General features: G+C 41.8%; 1 protein-coding gene across 2 annotated transcripts in view; it reads left to right on the forward strand.

The window, feature by feature from the left end:
- Positions 1 to 22,669: 22,669 nt before the first annotated feature.
- Ube2q2 (ubiquitin conjugating enzyme E2 Q2) overlaps positions 22,670 to 27,699 on the forward strand; it is a 61,446-nt gene continuing 56,416 nt past the window's right edge. For both annotated transcript variants that reach the window (XM_047538873.1, XM_047538874.1), the window contains exon 1: positions 22,670 to 23,128. In XM_047538873.1, the coding sequence (XP_047394829.1) occupies positions 22,940 to 23,128 (189 nt within the window). In that variant the 5' untranslated portion in view covers positions 22,670 to 22,939. The remainder of the gene's footprint in view (positions 23,129 to 27,699) is intronic.

A 27,699-nucleotide genomic window follows, 5' to 3' on the forward strand; every position in this document is an offset into this window, starting at 1 on the left:
CCACCTGATCTTTAATTTGATTCTAGGTGGCTAGGCGGAGGTTGTCAAATGCCTCACATGACTCTAGGAAGATGTCATGCTCTTCCTTGAATATCTACTCCCCACCTCCTCCCCCTTTCAGAGGTAGATAGCCTTTCTGTTATTTGGTGACATTAAAGATCCTCAGCTGTTGTCTGCCTTTCTGCAGCTCTGGAAATACATCCTAATTAAAGCCAGTTTCAGAAGGCACCAGATTTCCTTTAATTCTGTTTCCACAGCTATTTCACGTCAGAAGTGACCCGCTTACCCCTCCTACACTTCCATGCCATTTTTTTAATCCAACAATTTTGGAGTTTGTAGATTTTCTTGGAGAAATAATGCTCTGGTCCTTCGGGTATGTGAGTGGGGAGGAGGCTGTGGCAGAAGAATCTTCTCAGGCAATGAAGTGGGACCTGTTTCAGATGGATGAGGTGACTGGGAGAGGAGAAGGGTCTGCGTGTTGACCAGCCACAGATCTGATGGTGGTGTTGTGTGCTCCATAAAGGGCTGGGTTGGGGAAGGTGCCAGAGGAACTTCATGGGAGATAACGAGGCTGCTTTCTCCTCCATGGAAGGTCTTACCAGCAGCAGCAGAAGCCTCAGCAGCTGGAAGGACAGTATGGAAGTGAGGGCCATCAGGATCAGAAAGAAAAGTGTCTGCGAATGAGGGTGCAGCGTGGGAGTTGGATCAGCATCCAGGAGCTGGGGGTCTTTCTGGCTCAGGTTTCTATCTGCAATAATACCTGGAAGAGTTATTTATTTATTTAGCGCTAGGGATTTGACCCAGGGCCTCATGCATGTTACGCACCCCACCACTGAGACACACCCTCAACCCCTGGAAGGGTTCCTTAAATCAGGACTTTGGAAAATGACAAAAAGAAGATATTAGAGGGGAGGGTCATAGCTTTATTGCAAATTTTAAAATGGTAATAATTTCCTGTAGAGAATTTTGGGATGGAATGTTTTCCCCCTTCACTTATGGAGAATTAGACTGATCTAATACTCTGGTTCACTGCAGGATCTCATTATTGGTACATGAAAGAATATATTTATTTCTTTTAAAAGCATAATAAGCTTTATTTATTTATTTTGGACTGGGTATTTATTTATTTTTATACTGGGGATTGAACTCAGGGTCACTCCACCACAGAGTCACGTCCCCAGCCCATTTTTATTTTTCATTTTGAGATAGGGTCTAAGTTGCTGAGGCTGGCTTCAAACTTGCAATTGCCCCTTGAATAGCTGGAATTACAGGTGTGTGCCACCATGCCTGGCATAAGTTCTATATTTTGAGGGAATTCATGACTCAAAATGAGAGTTGGGACCTTGACAACAACTCACAGCTATCTGCATGGGGCTATGTGATACTGTCCTCTGCCCCTACTTCCTGTGACCTCCCCCTGCCCTGACAATTTTCCTGGATTTCACATTCCTGGTTCCTTTGAGTTCCTTTTTTTCCTTTTTAATTTTATTTGTGGTAAAATCATATGACATAAAATTGTCATCTGCTATATTTTGAATCTTCAATGTCACCCAAAGGCCCGTGTGTTAAAGGCTGGGTCTCCAGCCTATAGTGCTATTGGGAAGTAGTGGAACCTTTAGGAAGTAGGACTAATGGAAGGAAGTTAGGTCATTGCAGGTGTGCCCTTGAAGGAAATATTGGGACCCCAGCCTCTCTTCTTTATCTCTTTTTCTGTTTCCCAGCTGTTGTAACGTGAACATCTTCCTTGGTCCCACTTCCTCCATGATATAGTACCTAAAGAAATGGGCCCAATTTCTTGTGGTCTGAAACCTTCAAAACTGTGAGCCAAAATAAACTTTTCTTCTTTTTTGCAGCCAGATGTGGTGGCACATACCTGTAATCCCAACAGCTTGGGAGGCTGAGGCAGAAGGATCGCAAGTTCAAAACCAGGCTCAGTGAGGCACTAAGCAACTCAGTGAGACCCTGTCTCTAAATAAAATACAAAATAGGGCTGGGGATGTGGCTCAGTGGTCAAGTGCCCCTGAGTTCAATCCCCAGTACCAAAAAAACAAATAAACTTTTCCTCTTTATAAGTTGATTACCTCAGGTATTTTGTTGCAGGTACACAAAATGTTGAACACACCATCATTATCATTTTCAGGTGTACATTTCAGTAGTGTTAACTATATTCACATTCTTGGACAATCAATCTCTAGAAATCTTTGCATTTTGTGAAACTGAAACTCTGTACCTAGTAAACAACTCCCTGTTTTTCCCTCCCCTCAGTGACTGGCAGCCACCATTCTACTTTCTATTTCTCTAAATTTGACTGTTCTTGTTACTTCTGATAAGCAGAATCATACAGGATGTGTCTTTCTGTGACTGGTTTATTTCATTGAGTAAATCTTCACAGTCCATCCATGTGGTAGCATGTGTCAGAATTTCTTCGCTTTTTATGGTTGAACAATATCCCATTGTATAATTATACCACATTTTTTTTCTCCATATATGCATCTATTGGTACTTGGGTTACTTCTACCGATTGATTATTTTGAATAATGCTGCTATGAACATGTGTGTGCAACTTTCTCTCTTCCTCGAGTTTCTTTTGATGGTTTTATTTTGTTTTATCTTTATGTAATGCTAGAGTACGTATATATATTTTATTTTCAGCAGTTTTCAAAGTTATATAAAGTATGCTATGTGCATCCTTTTGAAATTTGCATTTTCTCTTAATATTACATTTCCAAGGCACATCCTTATTGTTTATAGCTGGTGTTCAGTCTTTCTAACTGCTACATGACACCACTGGAGGATATAGATCCTGAGGTCACTTATGACCTGCTGCTAGGAATGTAAGTTGGTCTGACCACTTTGGAAAACAGTTTGGCCGTGTCTGAGATGGTTGAATATCCACATACCTCACAATCCAGCGATTCCATTCTGCAATCAAGAGAAATCCTTGCCTATGTAAAACTGGAGACGTGCAGAAGGAATGTTACTAACAGCTTTGTGAGCAATAGCAAGACCTATCGTCTACCGACTGCAGAGTTGTTGACTAAATTATGGTTCAATGTTAACAGTTTTCATTCCCTTTGATTTCCGGTAGTCATATGATGCAAGTGGCTTTCCTGTGGTTAGCCTGGGGGAAGAGGGATTCTTGCAGCAATCAGGGCTGTGGTGACAGTCCTGCTCAGTCCTGGGGCAACTGCTGCAGCCCAAAAAGAGAGTAGAAAGGATGAGAGTAAAGAGGATAAGGGGCCCTTCTGGGAAATTCCCAGAGTCTCTGGGGGTATAGATAGGGAGATGCAGCCATCATAAAAGATAGTCTTTTCAAATACTCCTGTCACTGGGTTGAACATAAGAGATACTCTCCCCACAAACACTGTAAAGTTTCTTGAAGCTACCATTTATCAAGAACTTAGCATATGCCTGATGACATACTATGTACTTCAAAAGTAGTGTTCCATTTGCCCTTTATCATGACTGTACAAGAGTGCCTGGTGGTAGGTGCTCCCCACATTAGTGAAGTGTCATCACCATCATTTATAGGTGAGGAAGCCATGACTCAGAATGGTCAAGCTAATTCTCAAGGGCCACACAGTTGGAGAGTCTGGATCATGAACATGGTGCTCCACTAAAAGAGAAATCTTTGCAGGCATAAGCTATCTCCTTTCCAATAGATCTTTCTCCAAATATTTTAAAATAACAACAAACCTCTCTTTTATAAGACAAACAAAACTAGCAGCCTCTGGCACTCTCTAAAAATCTTATGTATTTATAAGACTACTGTTAGGGCAGCACTTTCAATCAAAATGACCCTGCACATATGTTTCTGTGGGGCATGGCCTGTCCATGGATGTAAAGGTTTTCCATGGATGTAAAGGTGCTTCAGGGCCAGTGGTATCACCCTCAGTCACAGACCAAGTGCAGCAAGACCTGGCCTGGAAGGCACCACAGTGAGGGTCTGCCTGGCTTTCCAACTAGTTTATCCATCATTTTCAGTACAGGAAACCCTGAGCAGCGGGGGATATGGGTGAACAGAGTTCTGATTGGGGGGTCTCCTGATGAGGGTATAATCTACTCATCACATGGATAACTTAGGGACTGCATGTCTCCTGTCCCTTCTCCCAACCAGATGCCACCCTCTGCTTCTCTTCCATAGAGAGCCTAGAGCTGCCAGTAGTCCCTTAGAATCTAAGGCCTGGAACCTGTCTTAGTATTCTCTCCACTTGTAGGACCATTCTCTCCATTTGTAGGACCAGAGGATGGCCAGTTTTGTCTTAACTCAGTACTGGACCCCAATTCCTTTTCCAGACTTTAAGTCATCTCTACCCTCGGTGTTTATTTCCCTATCTCAACATTGTCATTCCTCATCTTCCCATGTTGGATTGCTCGCTCCAGCCCACTGAAGCAAGTTCTTGACACAGATAGCTCTAGGCATCTGGTTGGTGCTCAATAGAGGGCGGGCATTATGTCAACCTCGTTGACCAGCAGAAGTGATGACTGTACTGTAAAGTAAACTGCACACTTCCTGGGCCTCTGAGTTCAAGAGGCTTGCTAGACTAAAGGCTTTAAGCAAGCACACACATGTACCTCTCCTGATGCGAAAATGAGAAAATAGGAGCAAGCACACACACGCACCTCTCCTGATGAGGAAATGAGGACACTCAGTTGTCGTCCTGGAGTGCTCCCCGGCCTCATTAATGCGCGTGTAGTCAGCATGATAATCATCGGATGGTAATGGTTGAGAACCTCCCTGAGCCAGATAGTATGATGAAAATTTTTATGAACAGCCCCACTTAATAATTTCCATTTTTCAGATCAAGAAACCAAGGCTTTAAGCTAGCATATGGCCAAGCCCAGATTTGAACACAGGCAGTCTAGCTTCAGGATTCTGTGTCCTTAGACATTACCTAGAGTCACATATTTTCGACTACATCTTAAGTGAACGACTTTGAGTTTAGGGGTATTGTACTTGCACAATCTGTTGGGCAAGACCTTAACTGAGAACAAATAAAAACTGAACTCTGAAAAAGATAAAACATGAGCTCCATGACATCACTGTGAGAGACAAGACAGCACATTGCTTTCTTGTGAATGCGTTTTGCTGGCAGATGATGAGCTAATAATCAGCCTGCACTCAGCAGTACCCTGTTCTCTTGGGACACACACACACACACAGTTGTTTGCTTGTGTTTGTGCCACAGGAACTCAGTGGCTGCCCTGGATTAATAGATGACAAAGCATTTCATGAGCAACACAGAGCAGCTGGAAAAGCAAATGCCCATAGTCAGGGTCTAGTAATAAAACAATCCAGAATGAGAGGGAGTATTATCAATCAACAAAGATAGCAAACTTGAATCAGGTTACACAAAAAGGGAACCACTGGAAGAAAGCAGCTTTTGCACATAGGGACCCCATCCACACAGTGACCTGAGCAGGATCGTACAATGAGGCTACTTGAGTCTAGTCGTCCCATGTCTTGTGATCTTGCCTTTATAGTGTGACCCAAGATACAAGGTGAAAATGAGAAAAGTTCATTGGACATGGATGATGCTTATGAGCAAAAATGAAAGGGAGTAGAGAGAATCCAGAAATGTGGGACTTCAGAGGATCAGAAGAGCCGATTCTAGGCACTCCAAATGGCAGAAATAAAATTGAGAAAATCTTTGATCCAAATAAGCAATCAGAACAAAGATAGGTTTGAGCACCTTAGGGCCAGGGCAAAGACAAGACATTGAGGAACAGCCAGTTTGGAAGAAGGGAGTAGTTGCAGTGTTGAGGTTCACAGGGCTCTCCATGGAGGAAACAATAAAGAAGGCCAACATCGGCTTCCCCTCCTCCCCACCCCAGGCTCCCTACTGTGGCTTGTTTGTGGTTAAGAAAACAGATGCTAGAACCAGACTGCCTGGGTTCAGGTCCCAGCTCCTTTTACTCACAAGCAGTGTGCACTTGGGCTATTACCCAGCCTCTCAGTATCTCAATCTGTTCATCTACAAAGTGGGAATGATCACAACATTTCTTTTGGAGTGGCACTGGGAGTAGTATCTGATGAATGAATGCATGTTAAGTGAGAGCTTAGAGCAGGGGGTGGCACCCAGTTACCCTCTCTAAGCCTCACCTGTCACTACCATCATCTTTGCTCCTCCCTGAATACATACTTTGCTGTTTCCTCTCTCTGAATACATACTTAGCTTTTTCCTTTGTTTTTATTTATTTATTTATTTTTGGTTGTTGTTTTTGTTTGATCTGGATTTTCTCGGCTATTCCTTCCATAGCCTAAGTCCTTATTTATTTCAGGATAAAGTCAAACTCTGTACCTGAGAGTAAGATAGATGCCTCGTGATCTGACCAGACCTTCCTGTCCTGCCTCGCCTGCTTGCCTTCTGTATTCATGTCATCTGGCTTCTGTGCCTCTGTGTGGGCTATTCCCTCTATGGACACCTTTGCCTCCACCCCCTGCCAGCCTGTCCCCTGGCTCACTGCTATTTTTTCTTCATTCCTCAACTTACATATCATGTTCCCTAAGACATCACTTCACCTCTGCCCACCCTTTGTCCTGAATGCCCAGGCTGGTTAGATGGGCCCTGGTTTAGGTATGTACTCCCTGGTTGTCCTTCTGTCCTGACACTGATTACACTACCTTCAAATTGCCTCATTGTCTATTAGCCCACAATAGAAATGGCACCTTGGAACACAAACTGTGGCTTTCATCTTTGATGTCTGTGCCATCTCAGATGTGTCTTCTCCTGTTGTCCATCCTGTCCTGTGTCCTGGAGGCTGACCTGCAAGGACTGCTTCTGTAGGTTTCCTGGGCCCTCTACTTGGTAGGTTGAAACTGACTGGAGGGCTCCAGCAAAGGCGGAGGGGAGCAGGTGCAGTCTACCTCTGTTCCCTGGCTCCCTCCTAGGAGATGACTTGGGCTGGTTGCATCCTCACTGACATCCAAGGTTCCTCTTCTACAGCTGACTCTTCAATATGAACTGGAGAACCAGTTTGTTTTAGTTTACTTCCAATCAAGTGCAGAATATACTTTTATAAAATAAAGTGAAACACAAATTATTAAGATTATGAGAAAATAAAAAGAAATTATTTGCAAAATATTAGACCATGTTTTTATTACTAGACTCAGGGTCATAAAGTTCTATGAAAATATTTAATCAGAAGAAATATAACATGGGGGAAAAGAAGATAGCTACCAAAAAACTTTACATTATGTGTAATGGAAGTCTGCATACAGGTGACTGCTTTAGAGAATTGCTGCTATCTGCACAATTTCTTGTCCTACAATCATATCTAAACCAAAAAGAAAAAATGGCTATGTAATTGCTCATTTTAAATACCTATACATTCTTTGAAGGAACAATGTGTATAAGAATATTTTAGCTTTATAATGTGACAGTTTGCTTTTTGGTGATTAATTTATCTCATCTAGTTTGAATTGGCAACATTCATATCCGAAGGATATGATGTGTATGTAAACTGTTTTAACATTTTTAAAGGTTATACTTAAAGCAGAAAAATAAGTGTTTAAAAACCTTTGTCTACAAATAATTTCAGCAGGCTAAGGCTATTCATTTTGTACTTCTATTCAAAGTCAAAAAGGCAAACTATGCTGTTTTCAAAATTTTTCTCCAATCTTTTATCAGTAGATAACATGAACAGTTTATTCTATAAAGTTATAGTTCTGAGTCCATTCATTTCCTAAGTGTGAATTGTCTTTTGATGAAAAATAAAGCTGAATATATACTATCAAATTCATAAAGTGGTATTAACTTTTCACAGATGTGCAATATTAGAATTATCACCAACTTTACTGATAATGTGAACTAACGGAACATGCTATCCCAAATTTTAGGAGTTCTGTTGTTTCAAGTTTGTATTCTTTCCTTGCATGCAAGAATTTATATCATTAAAATGCTCAACCTATCAAACAAAAAGACAAGTCTGGCTGCCTAATTCACAATCTGAAAAGGTTGGGACCAAATGAAACACTAAGAGTTCATTCTATCATTCAAATTTTCTTGACAGAACTTTCCCCTTCAGTGACCATCATACCATGGCACACAATCATAGTTGTTTATGATCAACCTTCCATATTATCACATAATAAAGAAAATAATCTCAAATTGAACACATTAGCTAGTCTTGATGACTTTTTACTATGTCACCTAGCACACCAAAAGCCTAAGTGACTTTTGTTTGTTTATGAAGGATGCGGTGGGGAGTGCTACTTTCTCAAAGAAGGAAGCAGCATGTCAACTTATTTTCTGGCCCAGAACTTCTAAATCACAATAAGAAGCCCAGAACGTTTGCTGGTCATTTCAGCTGTGTTAGCAGAATATATTCCTATGCAAAACTTAAATTCCAAACTACATTTGCTGACATGATCCCATACTTTGATGTTATGACAATGACTAATTGCTATTAAAATTTTCTAAACATTGACTTTTGATTGCCATCCATATCTCATCATAGGCAAGTGACCATTTGCAGACCTCCACAGGCCTGTGACTCACACCACAATCAACACTGCTCTACCCAATTCTCTTCCTTCCAAATTTCAGTGTTCCCTTCCTCCTCTCCTCTCTTTGAGCCTAGTCATGCTAACAGCTTGGCTGCAACTAGCTCTAGGTTATTGCGATATTCCTTATGGTACCACACAGCACCTTTATAAATTGTCATTTTTTTTTTTTTTTTGGGTGCTGGGGATCGAACCCTCATTTTTTATTTTTAATAAATCTTCTCCTTGATTTATCTTAATCTAAGATTGCCATCTATCTCTCTTGAAAATGTTTTCAGATCCAACTGCCTAAGGTGACACCCTGCCTAGCACAGAAAAGATGGGATATGTGTTTACTAAATAAAGAATCAGACCCTGTTTTGAAGAAGGAAGATAATATTTTGCAGAAGGTTCAGAAGAGAAGACCAAAGTCACAGCATGAACATGGATCTCTTTCTGTGATGGTCATCATCTCCAGCAGAGTCCTAGGTCAGAACTCCCACTAGCCTGTACAATGGCTTTGTGCATATCTAAAGAAGGTGCAGTTTCTGAAAGATACAGACCTCTAAAACATGTGGCTTAAAGCATGGAACATGGACTGATCTTAAGTCCCTCAAGTCAGATACTCTTGGCTTGAACAATACATGCCATCTTTAGCAGCTGGTCTGCCCTATGCTGAGCAAGTCGGCAGTTCACTCCATCTTAGGAAGGTAACCAAGTAAGTATGATTCTCCGAGGAAGCCTAACGTGGCTCAGATTTTGTAGGAATATTTTTGTTTGCATGGTGATCTTTGTTTCCTCCTTAGCCTCCTTACTGGCATAGTGTGGATAGATAATATTGTAATTCAAAGAGGCCATGGGACCTCTGGGAGAAAATGCTTCTTCAGTTCTGTTGGATGTCACTGTGCTGCCCCTGAAAGGGTAAGACCCCAAGCTGCCTGGTCTGTGACTGAGAGCAGCTGTTGGGCCGGGGAGGGGGGATGGGCAGGATAGGGACAGTAGGTACTTTACACTAGCTCTTTCTGGCTGGAGCTGGGCATCACTTCCACAGGAGGTACACTGTTCTCAGGAGTGGGTTGGGGAGCAGGGAAGGAAAAGTTTGAGAGAGGAGGGTGGGGAAACTGGACAACCTGTCAGTGCCTTGTGATTCAGCCCTTCCTGTTGTAGAGGAGTAATTTTGTGTGACATGAATTCCCAGAATGCCTGACACACCCACAGGCAAGCGGGCCCCAACCCATCCCAGGGCCCGCTGTGAATGAACGGGGTTTGTGTCAGCTTAGTCTACCCTCAGCACCATTCCCTGCTCCTATCTGAACAGTCTGTCCCCCAACAGAAGAATCTAGGAGAGCCGATGGGTATAAACCCATCCAGAGACTTGCAATGAAATTGACCCCATAATTTTCAAACCCTAGAAGTTTCAGGGAACCAGCTTCCTTTGCTGAATATTTGACACTCCTTAACTTCTATGTCTTTAATCTCTCAAATAGATCAATCAACTGTTAGTTTGGTGGTAATGATAGGAATATTTATTTTATGATCAAACCAAAAGCGGTGAGATGGGAAGAGCAGGGAAAGGTGAATTGGAAAGGTGGGGGATGGTATTGCTTTTCCCTTCTAGAATGGGAGTCTACATAGAGACACCCTTTCATGTAGGCCCTGGGATCATCACTAGAAAGGAATACTACCTGCAGGTTGGAAACAAGAAATATTCCTTTGTGTTAAAGACTAGGATACTGAAGCTCAATTATTGCTGAAGATGAGCCAGGACATGATGAAACCAGGGTTAGGATCCAGGTCTTGTGGCTGCTAGTCCTGTGTGATTTCTACTATTCTATGATGTCTCTCAAAGTAGTTGTCTCTTCACTCATTCATTCATTTATCAATTGTTTATTGAGTACTGCTATGGGCTTGGCAGTGTGTTATGTGCCAGATCTATGGTGGTGATCAGGACAGACGTTGTCCTCATGGAACTTAAATATAGTAAGAAAACTAAACATATAATGATACAATGGACTACAACAACTGTAACGAATGCTAAGAATTAGAGTGTGCTACTGATATTAGAGCATATAGAAGCTGGCCCTGCCTAGCCCAGGTGACAGTGATGGTGGTGAGATCCAGGAATACACCTCTGAGACATTTAAGGGTCATGTAAGTTGAGACTTCAGGGATGAGTAGACGATATTGAGGTGAAAGACCAAGGAGTTGGAAAGGGAAATGGAGGTAGAAAGAGAGACATGCATGAAGGTTCCAAGGCAGGAAATAGATAGGGTTTTGAAAAACAGAAGACAGAGGCTTTACCCAGTTTCTATAAATAGTTACAGGATATAAAATGGAGTGGGAAGGTAGAGTCAGACCACTCAAAACCTTTGCAAGCAAGCCATGGTAAGATTCTGGACTTTATCTGAGAAGTAGTAGGAAAACACTGGCAGGTTTTAAACACAGAAATGTTATGACCAGATTTTTAGAAGCTCAATGAGAAGGACTAGGGATGTAGCTCAGTGGTAGAGTGCTTGCCTAGCATGTGTACGCCCTGGGTTCAATGCCCAGCAGAGCAAAAATTAATTAAATAAACAATAAACAAATGAAAGTTCAATGAGAAGACTGCACTGGCGAGGAGCCAGAGTTGATGCAGGAAGTTTCTTGGGCCATTGCAACTGCTCAGGTGAGAGGGGATGGGGACTTAGGGTAGGGTTAGTGATGAGGAAAAATAGAGGATAGCACAGATATTTAGAAGGCAACTTGGTACTTACTCAATGTGAAAAATGTGGAAGAGGGAGATATTGCATGGAGCTCTACATGTGTTGGCATGAGATGGGGGAAATGGTAGTACATTCCCACAGCCAGAGGAGCAGGTTCTGGGGAGAGATGAACATGTTTGGGCATGTTATTTTGAGAGGCCTGGGAGACAAAGGGGAAAGCAGTTGGATACTCGGGATGGTAGTACAGAAAAGAGATGCTTTTGGAAATAGAAATTTGGGGGTCATGTCAGAGTTGGTAGCTGAAGCCATGGGAATGGAGGAGCTCATTTAGGAAGAGAGATTGGATCAAGAAGAAAAGAGATAAATGAAGGAAATAGTAAAGTTTGTTCCATAGTTGACAAATGATGTACACCTAGGAACACGCAACTTTTATTTTGGACCAGGGATTGAACCCAAGGGTGCTTAACCACTGGGTCACATTCCCAGTCCTATTTTTATGTTTTATTTTGAGACAGGGTCTTACTAAGTTGTTTAGGTCCTTGCTAAATTGTCGAGGCTGGCTTTGAACTCACAATCCTCCTGCCTCCGCCTCCTGAGCCATTGAGATTACAGGCATGAGCTGCCACACCCGGCCAACATCTTTATTTTTAAGACCTGTGCTAACTATTATGATATTGTTTCTCAGTTTCAAACCCACCCTTGTACACTGTTTGGGGTGCTGGGCTACAGACCACCTTTCTGCTTTGCCTCTAGGACATCAGGGAATGTTTGAAGACTGAAAGCTGAGAAAAGAGAAGAGCTTCTTCTTTTCCAATTCTTGCCTATTGTTTCTGTCTGCATTGCCCAACATTTCGGTGGTGGTACTTGGTTCCAGGAGAACAAGTAATTCCATTTGCAATATTTATAGACTCTCAGGCCTGGCCTGCCACACTCTCTCAAATACCTTTATCTTTACCACCATGACTACCTGAAGATCACTTTCCTTGAGCTTGGTCTCAAGTTGCTCACTTACACCCTCAGGAATAAAGTAGGAACTTGGCCAAATGTCTGCCTGAAAGTTGTACAGGAGCCTGGAAATGTGAGTTATCTTACCCTGGGGAGGTGGGATTCACAACGTGGAACTGAGAACTGCAAAAACTCTTGGCACAAACACTCCATTCACAGCCCTGCCCTCAGGGGCTTGACCAAAGCTTAACATAACTCCTGGTAGCCTAAGGTGGTATCCTTAGGACAACCCTGATACTTTTCTGTCTGAAACAGCTCAAGGCTATCAAAAAAAAAAAAAAAAAAAAAAAAAAAGAAAAAGAAAAAAAGAAAAAAAACGTGCTGTTTGTTCCAGTCAACACCTCTGATCTCCCTTTCTTAGAGCATTTACTAAAAAGGACTCACAGTTATGAATACTTTTTCTCTGTCTCTTTGAGATACACCAGAACCTACTCTAACTCAGGAGTGTTTTGCTCAAAGACCTGAAAGCTATTCCTTTGAAATATAATCAGAAAGGACAGGACCTCTCTCCCAGTCTTGGTGGGAGGATAGAATTCTAACTATGATAATCACCAGCCAGCAGACACAGATGGCCTGATCACATTTACACAACCCTTGGCAATTTTTCACTTTGGTCCCTGTTCTTTCCCCTCCTTATTCCCTCATTCTCCCTTCGAAATGCCCAGTCACCTCTGCACAAATTGGACTGGAGCTCAGTTCTCGCTTTCACTGTCAGTAGTAATTGAATAATACCTGTTTTCATTGCTTTCACTAACGTCTGACTTTTTTTTTTTTAATATTATTTTAGATGTTGATAGACCTTTATTTTATTCATTTATTTATATGTGGTGCTGAGAATTGAACCCAGTGCCTCACGCATGCTAGGCACAACCCCAGCCCCTAACGTCTGACTTTGTTTATCTTTAATAGAACTTCCCCCAAAATAAAGATATGATTCAAAGCATGATTGGCAGCCATGAATATGGCAAATATCAATAAGAGGGGTTTAGTTGTTCTTAGTTTTAAAACTTACTTGCCTATTTCCAAGAAGGATGTAACAAGTTGTGTTAAAAGACAAAATCTAAGCTAAAAAGAAAAATAAATAGTCCAGAGAAAAAGGGAGTATATTACTTAGGGTATAGGCTAAGCCGATAAAAAAAAAAGAGAGCCCAAACTATAGTATTTAAATTAGAAAAAACTTATTTTTCTCTTGCATAATATTCAGGAAATGCATGCAAGAGAGGGAAGGGTGGCTCCTTTGTCAACACGTGGTTTCCATCACTAAGTCCAGGTGGGCAGCTCTGGTCTCTGGTCTCCCCCAGGAGGAAGCAGCAAGTGAAGTTGGGGGAGTACATCGTAGAGTGCGTGTCCCATCCTTTGAAAGTTGTGTATATCTCTTCCAGGTATACACCGTTGTCCATATCTTAGCTACTCGACCATAGTTACCTCCAAGGGAAGTTGGAAGAGATAGTCTCTGGTTAGGTGGCCATACATCCAATCGAAGCCCTTATAATGAAAAGAAACAATGGATGGTATTAGGAGGAACTATAGAGAGAAGATAAATATCTAAAACTAAGAGTCAAAGATTTGGCTGCCATTTATAGCCCTCTATTATGAGGGTGCATTGGCCATGTACAGTTTAAGCTGGGTGTGCCAGTAAATGCTCCAGAAGGAGCCTATAATGAATAATGAATGGGTAATTGGTGAATAAACATATCTTTTTTCTTCTCCATAGTTGGAATAGTAGAATGTCCTTGAGACATTCTAGAATGTTCCCAGAGTTCCCCAGAGGGACTGAGCTGCCTGTATAGAAACCTGTTTTCCTTCCCTGCTTCATTTCCCCAATCCTCTTTTAGTGCTTCCTGGGATCACCTCCAACATAAAGTACTTGTACTGGAATTCTTGCTTCAGAGTTTATACTATGGTTTGAATCTGGAATGTCCCCACAAAAGCTCATGTGTTAAAAGCATGGTCTCCAGATCAGCAAGGTTCAGAGGTGAAACAATTGAATTGTGAAGGCTGTAACCTCATCAGTGGATTAATTTGATGGATTAATAATCTGATGGATTAATAATTTGATGGGGGTAACTGTGGGCAGGTGGGACTTGGCAAAAGAAGTAGGTCACTGGGAGTGTGCCCTTGGGGATGATATTTGTTTTTGGTTCCCCCAACCCCCTGTTTTCCAGTTGCTATGACCTGAGCAACTATCTTCCACCATGCCCTTCAGCCATGATGCTTCTGCTTTGGAGCTGACTGAGCCAAAATAAATCTTTCCTCCTCTAAGTTGTTCCTGTCAGGTGTTTTGATCGCAGCAATGAGAAGCTGACTAACGCAGTTTACTTCTGGAAGAACCCAGACTAAGACCAGATCTGAGATTCCTGGAAATCCAGAGGGAAACTAAATAACATAACTCTTACATTCAGAAAGTAGAGGACAAATTAGTTCCTCAATTGAGATAGACTTTCCCTCTTTGCTACCTTTTTCCCCTCTATTCCAAGAAGCAGTGTTTACTACCCTACCTCCCACTGTCTGGTCTTTTGTGGAAATCATGGTTTTTCTGTTCTTAGGCCTATAAGCTCCTCGACCCTTCATTCCCTTTAGAGCTAGCAAACTGCCTTGTACATTGGTGAAAGTAAGCAAGGGTTTGAATGATGAAAACATGGACCCTGTCCAACACACCTCTTGCTACATAGAGAAACCAAGGCTCAGTTAGAGGACGTGAGTGGGCCACATGTTCCCTGGAGAGTGACTAGAGAGCCAGATCAGCCCCTAGTCCCTGACCATTCCTCTGGTTTTCCATTGCTAACACAATCTCCTTTTGGGTTTTGTTTTCATTTTCTCTGAGTGGAGTCCAAGGCTTTTAGCAGAAGTAGCATGTTTGGAAATGTTAAAAATATCCCTGTCTTGAGTAAGCCAGGTTGTCTTCCGCTTGCTCTCTAAGGCCTGAAGAACTGTGCTTGTTACTACTTAATTTTTCATATCTTGCAAGATGAGACTTAAATGTAACTAGGGAGATGATTCCAGGCTATTCAAATTCCTACACTGCATTAATCGATTTTGGCAAACCCCAAATATGGAATCAAGTCCGTGTTTCTGTAAATTCCTCCTGGATATAGCACCCCTTGAAGCCTGGAGTATGGACAGGGCAGTGTTGATTCGTGCTGCAGGTGTTCTGAAGAGAAGGACCTCAGGTTAATGAAAGACACAACAAGAAGCAAGCCAAGGGAGGAAATGTCTGTGTAAACCTCTGCCATGAACCCAAAGCATCAAGAGCTCTTACTCATGTTGTCCTTGGGAGATGGAATTCCTTCAATGAGGGATAAAACTTCGGAAAGGTGAGTTGAATTGGCTGTTCCTGGGCACCTGAAAATCATGTATTTGTAATTCAACTTCTGAGTTGCACCTATTTTAGGGACTTTTTAGTGATTAAACAACAAACAAAATCCGACAGTCAAGTATGTCAAATATTGGCCCTTTAAAATTTCTTTGCAAAACTCTTTTGTGATGCCTGGTGTGGTGGTGCAAGCCTGTAATCCCAGAGACTACAGAGGCAAGAGGATTGTAAGTTCAAAGCCAGTAACAGCAATTTAGCAAAGTCCCAAGGAACTTAGTGAGACCCTGGCTCAAAATAATAAATAAAAAGGGCTGGGGATAGGGCTCAGTGGTTAAGCACCAGTGGGTTAAAAAATATATATATTCTTTTGTGACTTACTTCTTTCTACCTTAAAAATCCAGAAACCAATTTAAAATAATTTATTTGTTAATGACATGTATACGATCAATGCCAATATTTCAGAAAAAGAAAAATAACAGATAGAAAATTGAAATTGCCTGAAAAGAGTTGTGAATGTAACTCAGTGGTAGAACACTTGCCTACCATGCACAAAGCCCCAGGTTCCACTGCCAATACTGGAAAAAAAAAAAAAATCACTTGAAACGTCACCACAAAGAAATGTCCATAGTTACCATTTTGGTGCATCCTTTCAGATATAGACACAAACTCATTTAATGGTTCCATGTTACTCTATCATATGGACATGCTAAAATGTATGGCACAAGCAATTTTAAGATTCTAGATCCTTTCTTGTCTTTTATGATTACAAAAAGAACTGGAATAAGTATTTTAACCAAATCTCTGTTTTTAAATTTCATTAATAAATACATAAATATCTTCAAAAGAGAAGGACTCTCATTTAAATATCTTCAAAAGAGAAGGACTCTCATTTGAGAATATAATAGTAACAATAATCTTATTACCATACCTAAGAAGTTTAACAATAAATGTGGGAATTTGGCTCAGTGGTAGAGCACTTGCCTAACATGTGCAAAGTCCTGGGTTCAATCCCCAGTATTGAAGAAAAAAATGGTAAACAGTAGTTCTGTTTTATCAGAAAATACTTAACATTTAAATTTTCCCAGTTGCCTCATAATTGTTTTTTACTACCCTCACTTTTGGTAACTACATCTTAACATACAGGCTTAGTTAGTCCTTTAGGATAAATGCTTACATTTGAAATTATAAGGTCAAAGGTATGTTAAACGCAGATCCAGAAAGATCTGGATGTTTTCATTATTAACCTTAGACATTCTGAAAGAATATTTTTGCATTAAAGTCACTGTAGAAGGAACGAGGAAGAAATCTTTTTATTTGAGGTTTTCATATGCTGGGAATGGGAGGGGTGTGGTTATTATTACAAAGATTTATTATTTATTATTTTAAAAGTTTCCTAATGACATATTATAGTCCAGTCTGATTGCCCTCTTCCTCATCTTCATTGGTGTTTGGGGGGTCAGGAGGGTCTCCCACTGCACTTATTAGCCTCTCTGGAGAAGCATCCCTCCTTCTCAGTAGCCTGAATGATCTTCTGGAAGGAGCTGGTATCTCTTGCTCAGCAACCAAGAGTGTATTTGTAGAACACAGATTGTCCCAGGAAAAAGATATATATTCCAATCGAGTGAAGTTCCTATGCCACCCTGGTCTTTCAGTGCTAATTTATTTGCATTTATATTTACCTGTAATATTTGCCTTTATATAGTATTTATAATTTATATAGAAGCAGCAATGTAGTGCAGACAGACAGATCTGGGTTCAAATTCTGACTTTGTCAGTTATTTGTTGTGTGATCTTGGGCAAATTATTTCCCTTTTCTGAAATTTAGTTATTCAGGGGACATAATGAGAATTTACTACGGTGGCAACAAAAATGTAGTTTGGTATGTAGGAGGTGCTCAATAAATTTGTGTTAAATGGGTGAATATTTGCTAACTATAAACTTATGAAAAAAATTTTTTTTGGCTAGAAGATCTTAGTGCACACCTTCTTTAGAAAACTAAGTTCAGAGAAAATGTGAAATTTGATTTTTGTTGGTTATTCATTTAATAAAGTTATTAAGCACTGAGTTTGTGTCAGGCACTCAAGAAATAATAATTAGTAAACATATGGTCACTGCCTCAAGGGGTAAGGAAGGATAGACATGTTTTAAAAAGATCTGTACTGAGCTATCTGTGATATAGAATTATTTAGGGCTGTGTTATCCAATATCGTGGCCACCATATAGTGGCAGGTATAGAACTTTTCCCTCAGTGCAGAAAGTTCTACTGGTAGATCATCTGCAGATCTACCTCAAACTCATACAATTTTGAGGTGTTCTACTTTGAGTTGGAAGCCCCTTATGATATGGGTGAGAAAGAAATGACAGGCGTCACTAACTAAAACTAAAATCAAAGTCAGGAGTTTTATTATAAGCCAGAGTCTGAACTCATGAAAATTTTAGCTTAGGAAACTTTCTGGCTGAGTTGACTGCAGTAAAATAATGAGTCATTTGGTCCCAGCAGGGACAGGTTAAGTTTCCTGTGCCTACCCAGTAGCTCTGTGGTTGTCTGGACCTCTGCGGCCACATGTGATGGGTGTATACTGTGTCAGGGAGAGGTTCTCATGGCTTCCTCAAGATTTTCATGGAATTAGATCACTTCTCCTGCAATGTGCTATCTAAGGATATCACCTGGTTTTTACTTCTGGTAGTCTTCATTCACTCAACATGATTGAGTGAGTGATTTCTATGTCCCAGAAATCATCAAAGGCCATGGGCTGCAGATACGAAAGGGTTAAGATGAAAACTTCATAAACTATCAGAGGAGATAAGTGTGAAAACAGCTAATCATAACCAAGGCACAATGAAACAAGTGCTACAACAGGCCAACTGCTGGGAAATTTTGGAAAAGGAGATTACATTCAATTTACGGGTCGAGAGAAGGTGTGAAAAAAGAGATGGCATTTGAGTACAGCCTTAAAGGATATGTTGGAACAGAATAGCATGGAATATGCTATCACTGGAAATTCTTCTACATTCAAGTTTGAGAAGTCTGAAGTCCTTCAACTGGATAGATTGTGGCTTCTGCTTTCACCCTGAACTTGCTCTGTCTTCTTGGAGACTTCCAGACTCTCCAATCATCCTCTTCTCATGGTCCTTCCTGTACTTCTAGGGGAGATTCCACGAACAGGGTTTTTAATAAATTTTGTCCGCACTCCCTTGTTCTTTGTATTTATCTGTCTTTTTAATCCCCCACTTTGCCTTGCTAAAATCAAGGTTATTCATTCTTTACCAGGTCTTTCAACAACTCTCTAGTCTGTTTCCTGGTGTCTTCCCCAATTTGCTTTCTAGTCCTCCTGCATAGAAAGAGGTAGAAAGAGGAATTCCTTTCCAAGAGTAACTCTTTCATCTCTTCTTCCAGGGCATAGTTCTATGTTTTATCTTCTTACTCATATCTCCAGTTTTTTATTTAAAAATTTTTTTTGTAGTTATAGATGGACAGAATGCCTTTATTTATTTTTATGTAGTGCTGAGGATGAACCCAGTTCCTCACACATACTAGGCAAATGCTCTACTATTGAGCTACAGCCCCAGGCCCTATATTTCCAGTTTTTATTATCTATTCAAGGCTCTTTCCTTAGGGGTAGATCAAGGGGTTGTAGGGCACAAAGTTTACTCAACCTTGCAAATGCTCGTCAAGAAAAAGAACAAAAAATTATAAACACCAAATTAAAAGTTAAAGTTAAAATTTATTCAGAAGGAACCTGTGTAAGGGGTCCTGAGGCTTATTTCACAGTATGTCCACCTCTGTCCTAAAATAAAAATACACCAAACACCAAAGCTTCCCTTTGCTTTGCTATTGCAAAGTACTGTTCCATATCTCCTCCTCATCATTCTGAAACTTCTCAAGAACATAGTCTATGTGCACTTTCTTCACTTCCACATCACTTTGACCCCATGTCCGCCATTCTATTGCAATGACTTTCTCTAAAACACCATTGACCTCTTAACTTCTGAAAACCCATGACCTTTTCTTGGTCCTCAGCTTTCTAGTCCTTTCTCAAAATAATTTGACACACAGGTCATCCCTTGACTTCTTAAAATGACTCCTTTCCCAATGGTGGTCTTTCTTCAGAGTTCTTTCAACAGCCCAAGTTGTCGTCCCTCCTCTGACTCAATGATGACAACTGGGCTGTGGCTTTCCCATCACCTGTGTGTGGCTGACACACATTATATATCCCATCCTCTGCTTCCCTTATAAACTTCAGGCCTAAGGTACAAATTCTCTACCTGCAGTACCATTAGCACACCAGCCCTTCCAGCTACCTGTTCTAGAAATTTCAGTGTCACTTTAAATAAAACTTTCTCCCCTTCTATTCCCTCATCATCTTTAAGGAGCCAGCAGTTCTGCCTTAGATGTATCACTTGAATCGGTGTGGTCCTTTCTATTTTCACTGTCAATTGCCTTACTTCAGTTACTCACTTACTTCACTATTGATTTGGACAGATCCAAAGGTTCTTGTTGTTTGGCACTGGAGAACCTCACAACTGGGTGTAAATTGCCCCATTGAATCTATGTTAGGCTGATCTAGAATCTGGGTTTCCTGCCTTTTCTTGGTGGCTACTTCACTTCTTTAAACCCACTGTAATCCTTTTTGTACACTAATGCCTGATTAATCTTAAAAGTGATGACCCTCACCAAATGAAACCATAGACCCTGGAAGGGTATGTTAGGGCTCCAAAAATCAGGTCAAAAATGGCATCTCAGCTTTCTCTCTCTCTTGGCTCCTTTGCTATACTGTATAACCAAGTGGGTTCTTGAACATTCTCTGAACAGAGTTATACTTCTATGCAAGTAATATCTGGAATTAATTTCTTTCTCCCGTGAGAGTAGTTCAGTAGTTTGAATCTCTCCTCACATGGTATACTAAATGACTGCAAATCTAACAAGTGATCCCATCTATTTACTTGTTTGCTTTGTCATTTCTGGCCAATGACATGAGGGAAATCTGCTGGGAGGTTTCTTGGAAAGGTTCCCATGTCTTGGAAGGACATGTGGAAGAATATATCCTTTTTGCCTTTGGATATTAGGTCTGGATATGATCTGCAAAAAAGTTACAGTCAGCTTGCTCTTAGTCTGACGAAGGAAATAGAATTTGGGCTCTTGATGATATTTTTAGGGCTCAAATCAACCAAACCTGGACCTGCTTTGCCTCTAAACTTCCTATCATGTGAAGTAATATATTTCCTTATTTTTCAAGCCATTTTCAACCAGTTTTCTGTTATTTGTAGTCTAAAGCACCAGGAAACAGTGTTTTGTTTTTGATGCTATATGTTAAACTTCTTGAGGAACTATAATCATCATTTTTGCTCTATTAGGGCATAGCACATTGCAGATTCTCAAAAAAGGATTGTGAAATTAATATTTGTACATAGTTCTGAGATATAACCAATTAAAATAAATTGCAATTTAGGAAGCTCTTTATTGTCTTCCATCAATGTAGAGGTAAAACAAAGCTTAGACAGATTAGATAACTTGTTTAGGGCATTTTATTTCTCAGTCCTATTTTTGACCAGGTTGTTCACCTTCTCTTAAGATCCTTGTCTATGACTGCCATATCTGTTAGGGTCCTGAGTGTGGGGGACTGAAGGAAAATACGGTGACAAGTCACAACTGTGTTTAACCCAGCGCTAATACCAGTATACCATGTAAATTATTTCTTGCTTAGAGCTCAGGACTGGAACATCTTCTCCTCCCCATCCCAGTGTCTAGTACTGGAATCACTGCAAATTTTACGTGCAGAAGTATTTTTCTGGAAAAATGGATCATAGCTTTAATTATATTCTCAAAGGGGTTTGTGAACCTCTGAAGACTGAGAAGCACTGTAACATGTTGTAATACTCAGGAGTACTGAAAATAAAAATTTTAAAAATGTTTCTTACTCAGTGGACTTAACATCTCCCTGTGTTGTTCTGTATTTTTGTCATTTAAGGGGATCAGTAGACCAAGGACCTCCTGTAGATCATGAAGCAAGAGGCATTTAGGCACTGGAGGGTACCTCTTATCCAGATCAGTGTAAAAAATGCAGGGCCCTTTGTTGAAAATTTAAGGATTTCAAGATGGTGGCAGCAGAGTACTAAATTAAGCACTGGGTCCTTCTAAGTTAGAAGTCCCGTGTAACTACATGGGCCACACACCTCTGAGGCTGGTCCTGCCTCTAGTTCACATTGTACTGCACACACTGTCTTCCCTAGTATCTTGTATTCCTTCGAACTGCAGTTCTTCAACTACTTTTGGAGTACCTAGAATGTGCCAGGGATTGTGCTCACTGCTGGGGATTTCAGATGGCCTCTGTGTGTCGGGCAGAGACAAAGGAGAAATAAACAGGAAAATACCAGATAGTGATTGGTGCGGAGCAATAAATTTGGATAGGGTGATGTGATATAGAATGGGTGGCTATTTTAGGTTGGATGGTTAGGAACCTATGACGGGTTGAAGAGTTATCTGGGAAACAGGGCAAAGAACTCAAGGAAACATAGAGACTTAAGACGGGATGGGGGAGGGGGAGAAGATACCAATAAATGCCAGAGTGAGTACAGGTGGTGTTTAAGGGTAAGGATGAAATCATGGGAGATAGGAGGGAGCAGCTGGCGGTGGCCAAATCATCGTCTTTGGTAAAAGAGCTGAGAGCAAAGGAGAGAGCAGCATATTCAGCGAGAAGGTCCTTAGACCTTAGCCTATCGAAGTTGTGGTGCGGACCAAATTTAGAATAGTCGAGATGAAACTAAACTGCGTGCACCTTGGTCTATCACCGAGGGCAGGTGAGTGAGTGGTTAGCTGAGGGCCAAGCCCGTAAGCAGCCCCCTGGGGCCAGCGTGCCTCTGCTGCCGCGCCGACGTGGCGGGTGCAATAGGCCGCGCACGTGTCTGGCCCCAGGCCGGGGAGCGCGGGGGTCTCCGGCATCTCGTGGTGTGCCGAGCCAGGGAGCCACCTGGCCTCAATCCTCTGGTCGGCGGGTGCGAGTCGCGGAGCAGATGGGCTCGGCGGAAGGGGGCTGGGTCCTGGCGAGGAGGGGGCGGCCGGGCGCGCGCGCACTGGCCGCGGGCACGCGCCGGAACGGGGGCGCGCAGGGTGATGGGGGCGGGGTGGGGGCAGCCCTTTCCCAGGCGGTAGCGGGGGCGGCGACGCTGTTGCCCTTTTAAGCCACGGGGCCGCCGCCTCCTGCCGCTGGAGTCGGTTACAAAGGGAGCAGCCGCTTGGGCTGCCGTACAGCTGCCCGCTGAGGCCTCGCGCCCCTCGCCATTTTCCAGCCGCGCTCCGACGCGGGTCGCGGCGGCGGGGAGAGGCGGAGCCGCAAGAGCGCGGCCCGGGCCGGCCCCGCGGGGCGGTCGCGGCCGTGACGGCGGCTCCGGGCCCAGCTCCCCTTCCGCACCCCTCCCGCCGGAGATGAGGGGAAGATGTCCGTGTCAGGGCTCAAGACCGAGCTGAAGTTCCTGGCGTCCATCTTCGACAAGAACCACGAGCGATTCCGCATCGTCAGCTGGAAGCTGGACGAACTGCACTGCCAGTTCCTGGTACCGCCGCCGGCGCCGCCGGGTAGCCCGCACTCACCGCAGCCGCCGCTCACACTCCACTGCAACATCACGGTGAGGAGCCCGGCCGCAGCCTCGCGGAGCCAGGAGAGGGCGGACAGGGGGCGCCCGGAGTCCCCGGACAAAGGGGAGTCTGCCCCGAGAGGCCCCGGCTCCCCGGGCGGGGCGGGTCCGCCCCTTTCCCCGGCGAGTGGCCCGGCCCAGGCCCCGCTGGGACGGCTCCGGGCTTGGCTGGAAGGAGGCGGCGGGCGCGTCTCTCCAGCTCCGGGCGCGGGGATGGCTTCGGGGCTGTTGGCCCCTCACGGCCCCCGTCGCCGCGCCCCGGGGTGGAGACCACGGTGGCCCCTGCCCTCGCCGGGTCGCCATGGCCGCCCGCAGCCGGCCTGCTCCGGGAACCGCGGCGCGGCGGGTCGGCTCCCGCTGTTGTTTGAGCCCAGGTGGGGAAAGAGAACGGCCCTGAAGTTTTAGCGACTCATTCTTCCGTCAGGTTTCCCTCGTCCCTGCTTGCTCAACAAAAATTTTTTAAGTTGGTGTTTAAGGACGAATTGAAACGGATTCACTGAAGGAAAAAAGTTTAGGACGCAGCCTCTAGTACTGTTGGGAAGTATCCTTTCCCCCCGACCTCGCTCCGCGCTAACGTGTTTCCGAGAGGCGCATTGTACCCTGGATGCGGCAGGTGGTGTGACGGCTGTGTTTACTTAGCCTCTCCTGCGCCTGAGCCCGAAAATTATTGGTAGGGGAAAGGAGATACTGCCCAGGTTGACTACCCAGAAGGTCATGTTCTGTTATAACGCTGAAAAGACACTTTTAAAAAAGCTCACTCTTTTCATTTAAGCGGAAAGCTCATTAGAAACCCGAAACTTGGTAAAATAATGAAGTATTAAATAACTTTCTTCATAAAAGTGTATCCTGAAGCTCCTCATTGTGGAATGGATTTTAGGGTATTGGTCCAAATGCAGAAAATACTCTTTCTTGTAATAGGAGGCAGGATGGTTAAAACCTAGTCTGTTGTCTTTAACTCCTTTTGGTTAAAGTCAGTGGGTTTACTCAAATGGCTACAGCTTGGTGGGAGTTTGCCTTGAAGTTATTGACATTACAGTAGTTACCAGTCTCTGGGGAGAAGGTGGGTACGGTATCCCCCACGCCTCCAAAACAGAACTCTACAATTTAGTGTTGTAGTGAGACCATTCACTAATGTCTTGTGTGTTCTATTGCGGGCACTGGGGTTTCAAAACCGGACGAAGCAGCCCCTGCTTTGAGAACTCAAGATCTCTGGGGAGAGTTTTATATAACCCAGTGTGACAACTGTGATGTTATGAAAGCCAAAGAGAGCAACAGCTTTGGAATTGGGGGAGGTAGCCTCAGAGCAAACTTTTGAGGAGTTGAACTTCCACAGGTGAGTACAATTTTGGAGGGCTAAGGGAAGGACATTCCAGACAGAGGAAACTCCACCCAAACAGGAGAAAGTGTGGTTTGCTTAGTAAGGGACAATTTATGCTCAGACTTGAGAAGTCCAGTATTTAGGCTGGTGAGGAAGATTTTCCAAATCTGGGGAACAGAAAGAAGTGAGCATAGAGTAGGTAGGTATTAGTATGGAGACTGGCCTGGATACCTTGGAGGGTGATTATTTTGGTAGAAGTTAGGGTGTGGCCAGGAAAAGGTAGGACTGATTTAAATAATTGGAAACCAAACTCTATGCTGTGGGGAGCTACTAAGTTAGGTAAACTGGGAAAATATATCTGCCATCCAGGACTAGAAGTGGTCTCAATAGTGAGTGGCACTGCAGGAAATACATGTATGGTTTGACTATCTCACTGTGGATGGTGTTGCGGTTCTGTGCTGGCATTTACTGCCAGGTGTACAGGGATGCCAAATGTTTTGTAATGTTCAGGCGGTCTGCCACATGGAAGAATTATCCCTCCTAAAATACCAGTAGCGCCCCATTGAGAACCATATTGGAGGCTGATAGAAATCTGTTACAGACAAATAATGAGTGATGACCTAGACTAGGCAGTAGTCATGGGAGTGGAGTCAGAAGTGAATTAGACACATTCAGAAAGGACAATTTGGTGAGGACTAGGTACTAGTGTTGGTAGAAATGATTAAGATCGAGCTGCTAGTAAATTTCACATTATCAGAAGATAATTATTATAGATGCTCAATAGGAGTGGGACAAACATACAATACTTGAACATTGTAGAAAAACTGTGTACCCAGCCTCAACATTGATAAACTTTTACCCAGTCTTATTTCATCTGTACCTCATCTTGTATTATTTTGAAGCAGATTCCAGACACATCACTTCCTCTGTCTCTTAAAGAATCTAAAAGATTCTTTAAACATGGGTGTTTTGATAAAATTGTTTATGTTGATGCTATTTGCTTAGAAGGAAAAGAGCAAAGAAAAAATGGAGATGAATTTCAAGTGCCAGGACCTCTCTACTGTGTTTGTGATTTGTTATTCTGTGAAAAATTGTAAGTCATTTGAAAAAAAAAAAAAAGTTATGGATGGGGATATAGCTTAGTTGGTAGAGTGCTTGCCTTGCAAGCACAAGGCCCTGGGTTCAATCCCCAGCACCGCAAAAAAAAAAAAAAAAAAAAAAAAAAAAAGTTTGACCCATTCCTGTTTCCCTTTTAGACACCTCTTTTATATGCCAGGCACTATCTTTTCCATGTTTACCAAGACATCCTCATGCAGTTTTTGTAATAATTGTGAATGGTATCTCACTAGTTGTTTCTTTACAAAACATGCGTATTGGATCCTGTTATTCTCTGAAGATACTGTGCTCTTTTTTTCCTCAGACTTCTGTGTAACTTTTTTCCATGTGAAATGTGTCCCTGACTCCTATCTCTTACCCAACCCCAATCTGTTCTTCCATGTTTGACTACTCTTCTGGATCATGTTCAGTGTATGGTGACATTTTCCCCTTTCTCCCTTCTTTATTTCTTACTTTTTTTTTTTTTTTTTTAATATTCTTGTAGTTTGTAGTGTTTTAAGTCCTTAAAATTTTTTTTTTAATTTGGCAGGGAGAATATTCTATAATTGTGCATTTTATCTTCTTTGTAGAAATTTGTTTTATTGATTGTATGACCACCATTCTAGGTATATTCTGTTGGAACAAAATTAACTGCTAAGAGTTTGTCAAAAATGCAGAAATAACATCAAGAAGGTTTCATGGATAATGTCTTAAATATTTAAAAGGTTACTAAGGGCTTGATAAGAAATCTGTAATTTGACTACATATGAAAGACTGAGGGAAGGAGAAAAAAAAACAGTAGATGTTCTACTCTCTAGGCCAAGGTAATTGTGCTTTTTATTTATTTATTTATTTATTTATTTATTTATATTTTTTTTATTTGTCCTGATTTGAATATGAAGGGAAAAGAGTACTTTTTTCAACTACATGGAATCTCTTATTGTTTTCCGTGAATTTATGAAAGATTGTCTGCTATACATACTTAAGTATTATTTTTCCATTTTCAGAAAATAAGTCAAATTACCAGTCAGTGCTAATGTCCAGTTGCTGTGATCACATCTATAAAGCAAAGCAGCTTGTTTTGATAACCTGTGCAGCCTTATTTGGAGCTAGTATATAGCTTTCTTTTAGTCCGTTTGAAGTATTTAGCATAAACTGGCAACTCCATTACTCCCTTTATGGACTTTGCATCTGGGAACTCTTGGTAGGGATTTGTTGTTTAAGAGTAAAAAAAAAAATGTGCCCCGGAAGTTAAATTAACTGATAAACAAATGAAACTTCATTTTTATATTATTTGTATAGCATTATTTTTTCTCCAAGTGGCTATTTACCAGGCTGTTTTGGTGGAGCATTTTTGTTTAGCTAATTAAATTTTTATTCATCATTACCAAAAAGCCTTTCCTTCAACAGCAAGATACTAAATTGGAATATGTAAGCCTAAGAGAGAGAGGTTTAGTCTTGTCTTAGTATTTAGGACCTTAAGCAAATCACTTCTTTTACTGTGTTTCTTTATAAAGTAGATAATACTTTTTATCCTAGAAGAAATCTCTTTGGCAGTTACACTGTAGATATGAAAGTGATGGTGTCATTTATGTCTGAATAACATTTTATTTTGAAATTACTTTATTATGACACCTTTTTATTGGAAGTAAGGCAATGCTGTTAACCTTTTCATTTAAAATTTTTCTTTTTTAGATATTAATGGACCTTTATTTTATTCATTTATTTATATGTGGTGCTGTGAATCAAACTCAGTGCCTCACATGTGCTAGGCAAGTGTTCTACCACTGAGCCACAACCCTTGTCCCTGTTTTTCTGGTTTATACAATGATTAAAAAGTAGTCCAGCACAAGTTGTACAAAGGAAATAATGAATAAATCTTGACTGAGGAACCTAAGATCTTTTCTTTGGTTTATCCTCCAGGGACAGGTTACCTTTCCAAATTGAACTCTGGGAGAATGTTTGCAATTATCAGAACTGTCTTGTTAAGCTCTTACATGGTACTTTCAGTCCAGAATCATTGTTTTAATTTATCTGATCAGTTTATATAATGTAGGGCCAAATTCATAGTGGTTATCTATCCTCCCCTATCCCTATTTTTGTGCCTTTCCTAGGAGGATAGGGATATAAGAAGAAAAGATTTGTTTCC

Source organism: Sciurus carolinensis, chromosome 2, assembly GCF_902686445.1.
Source record: "Sciurus carolinensis chromosome 2, mSciCar1.2, whole genome shotgun sequence".
Classification (NCBI taxonomy): Eukaryota; Metazoa; Chordata; class Mammalia; order Rodentia; family Sciuridae; genus Sciurus; species Sciurus carolinensis.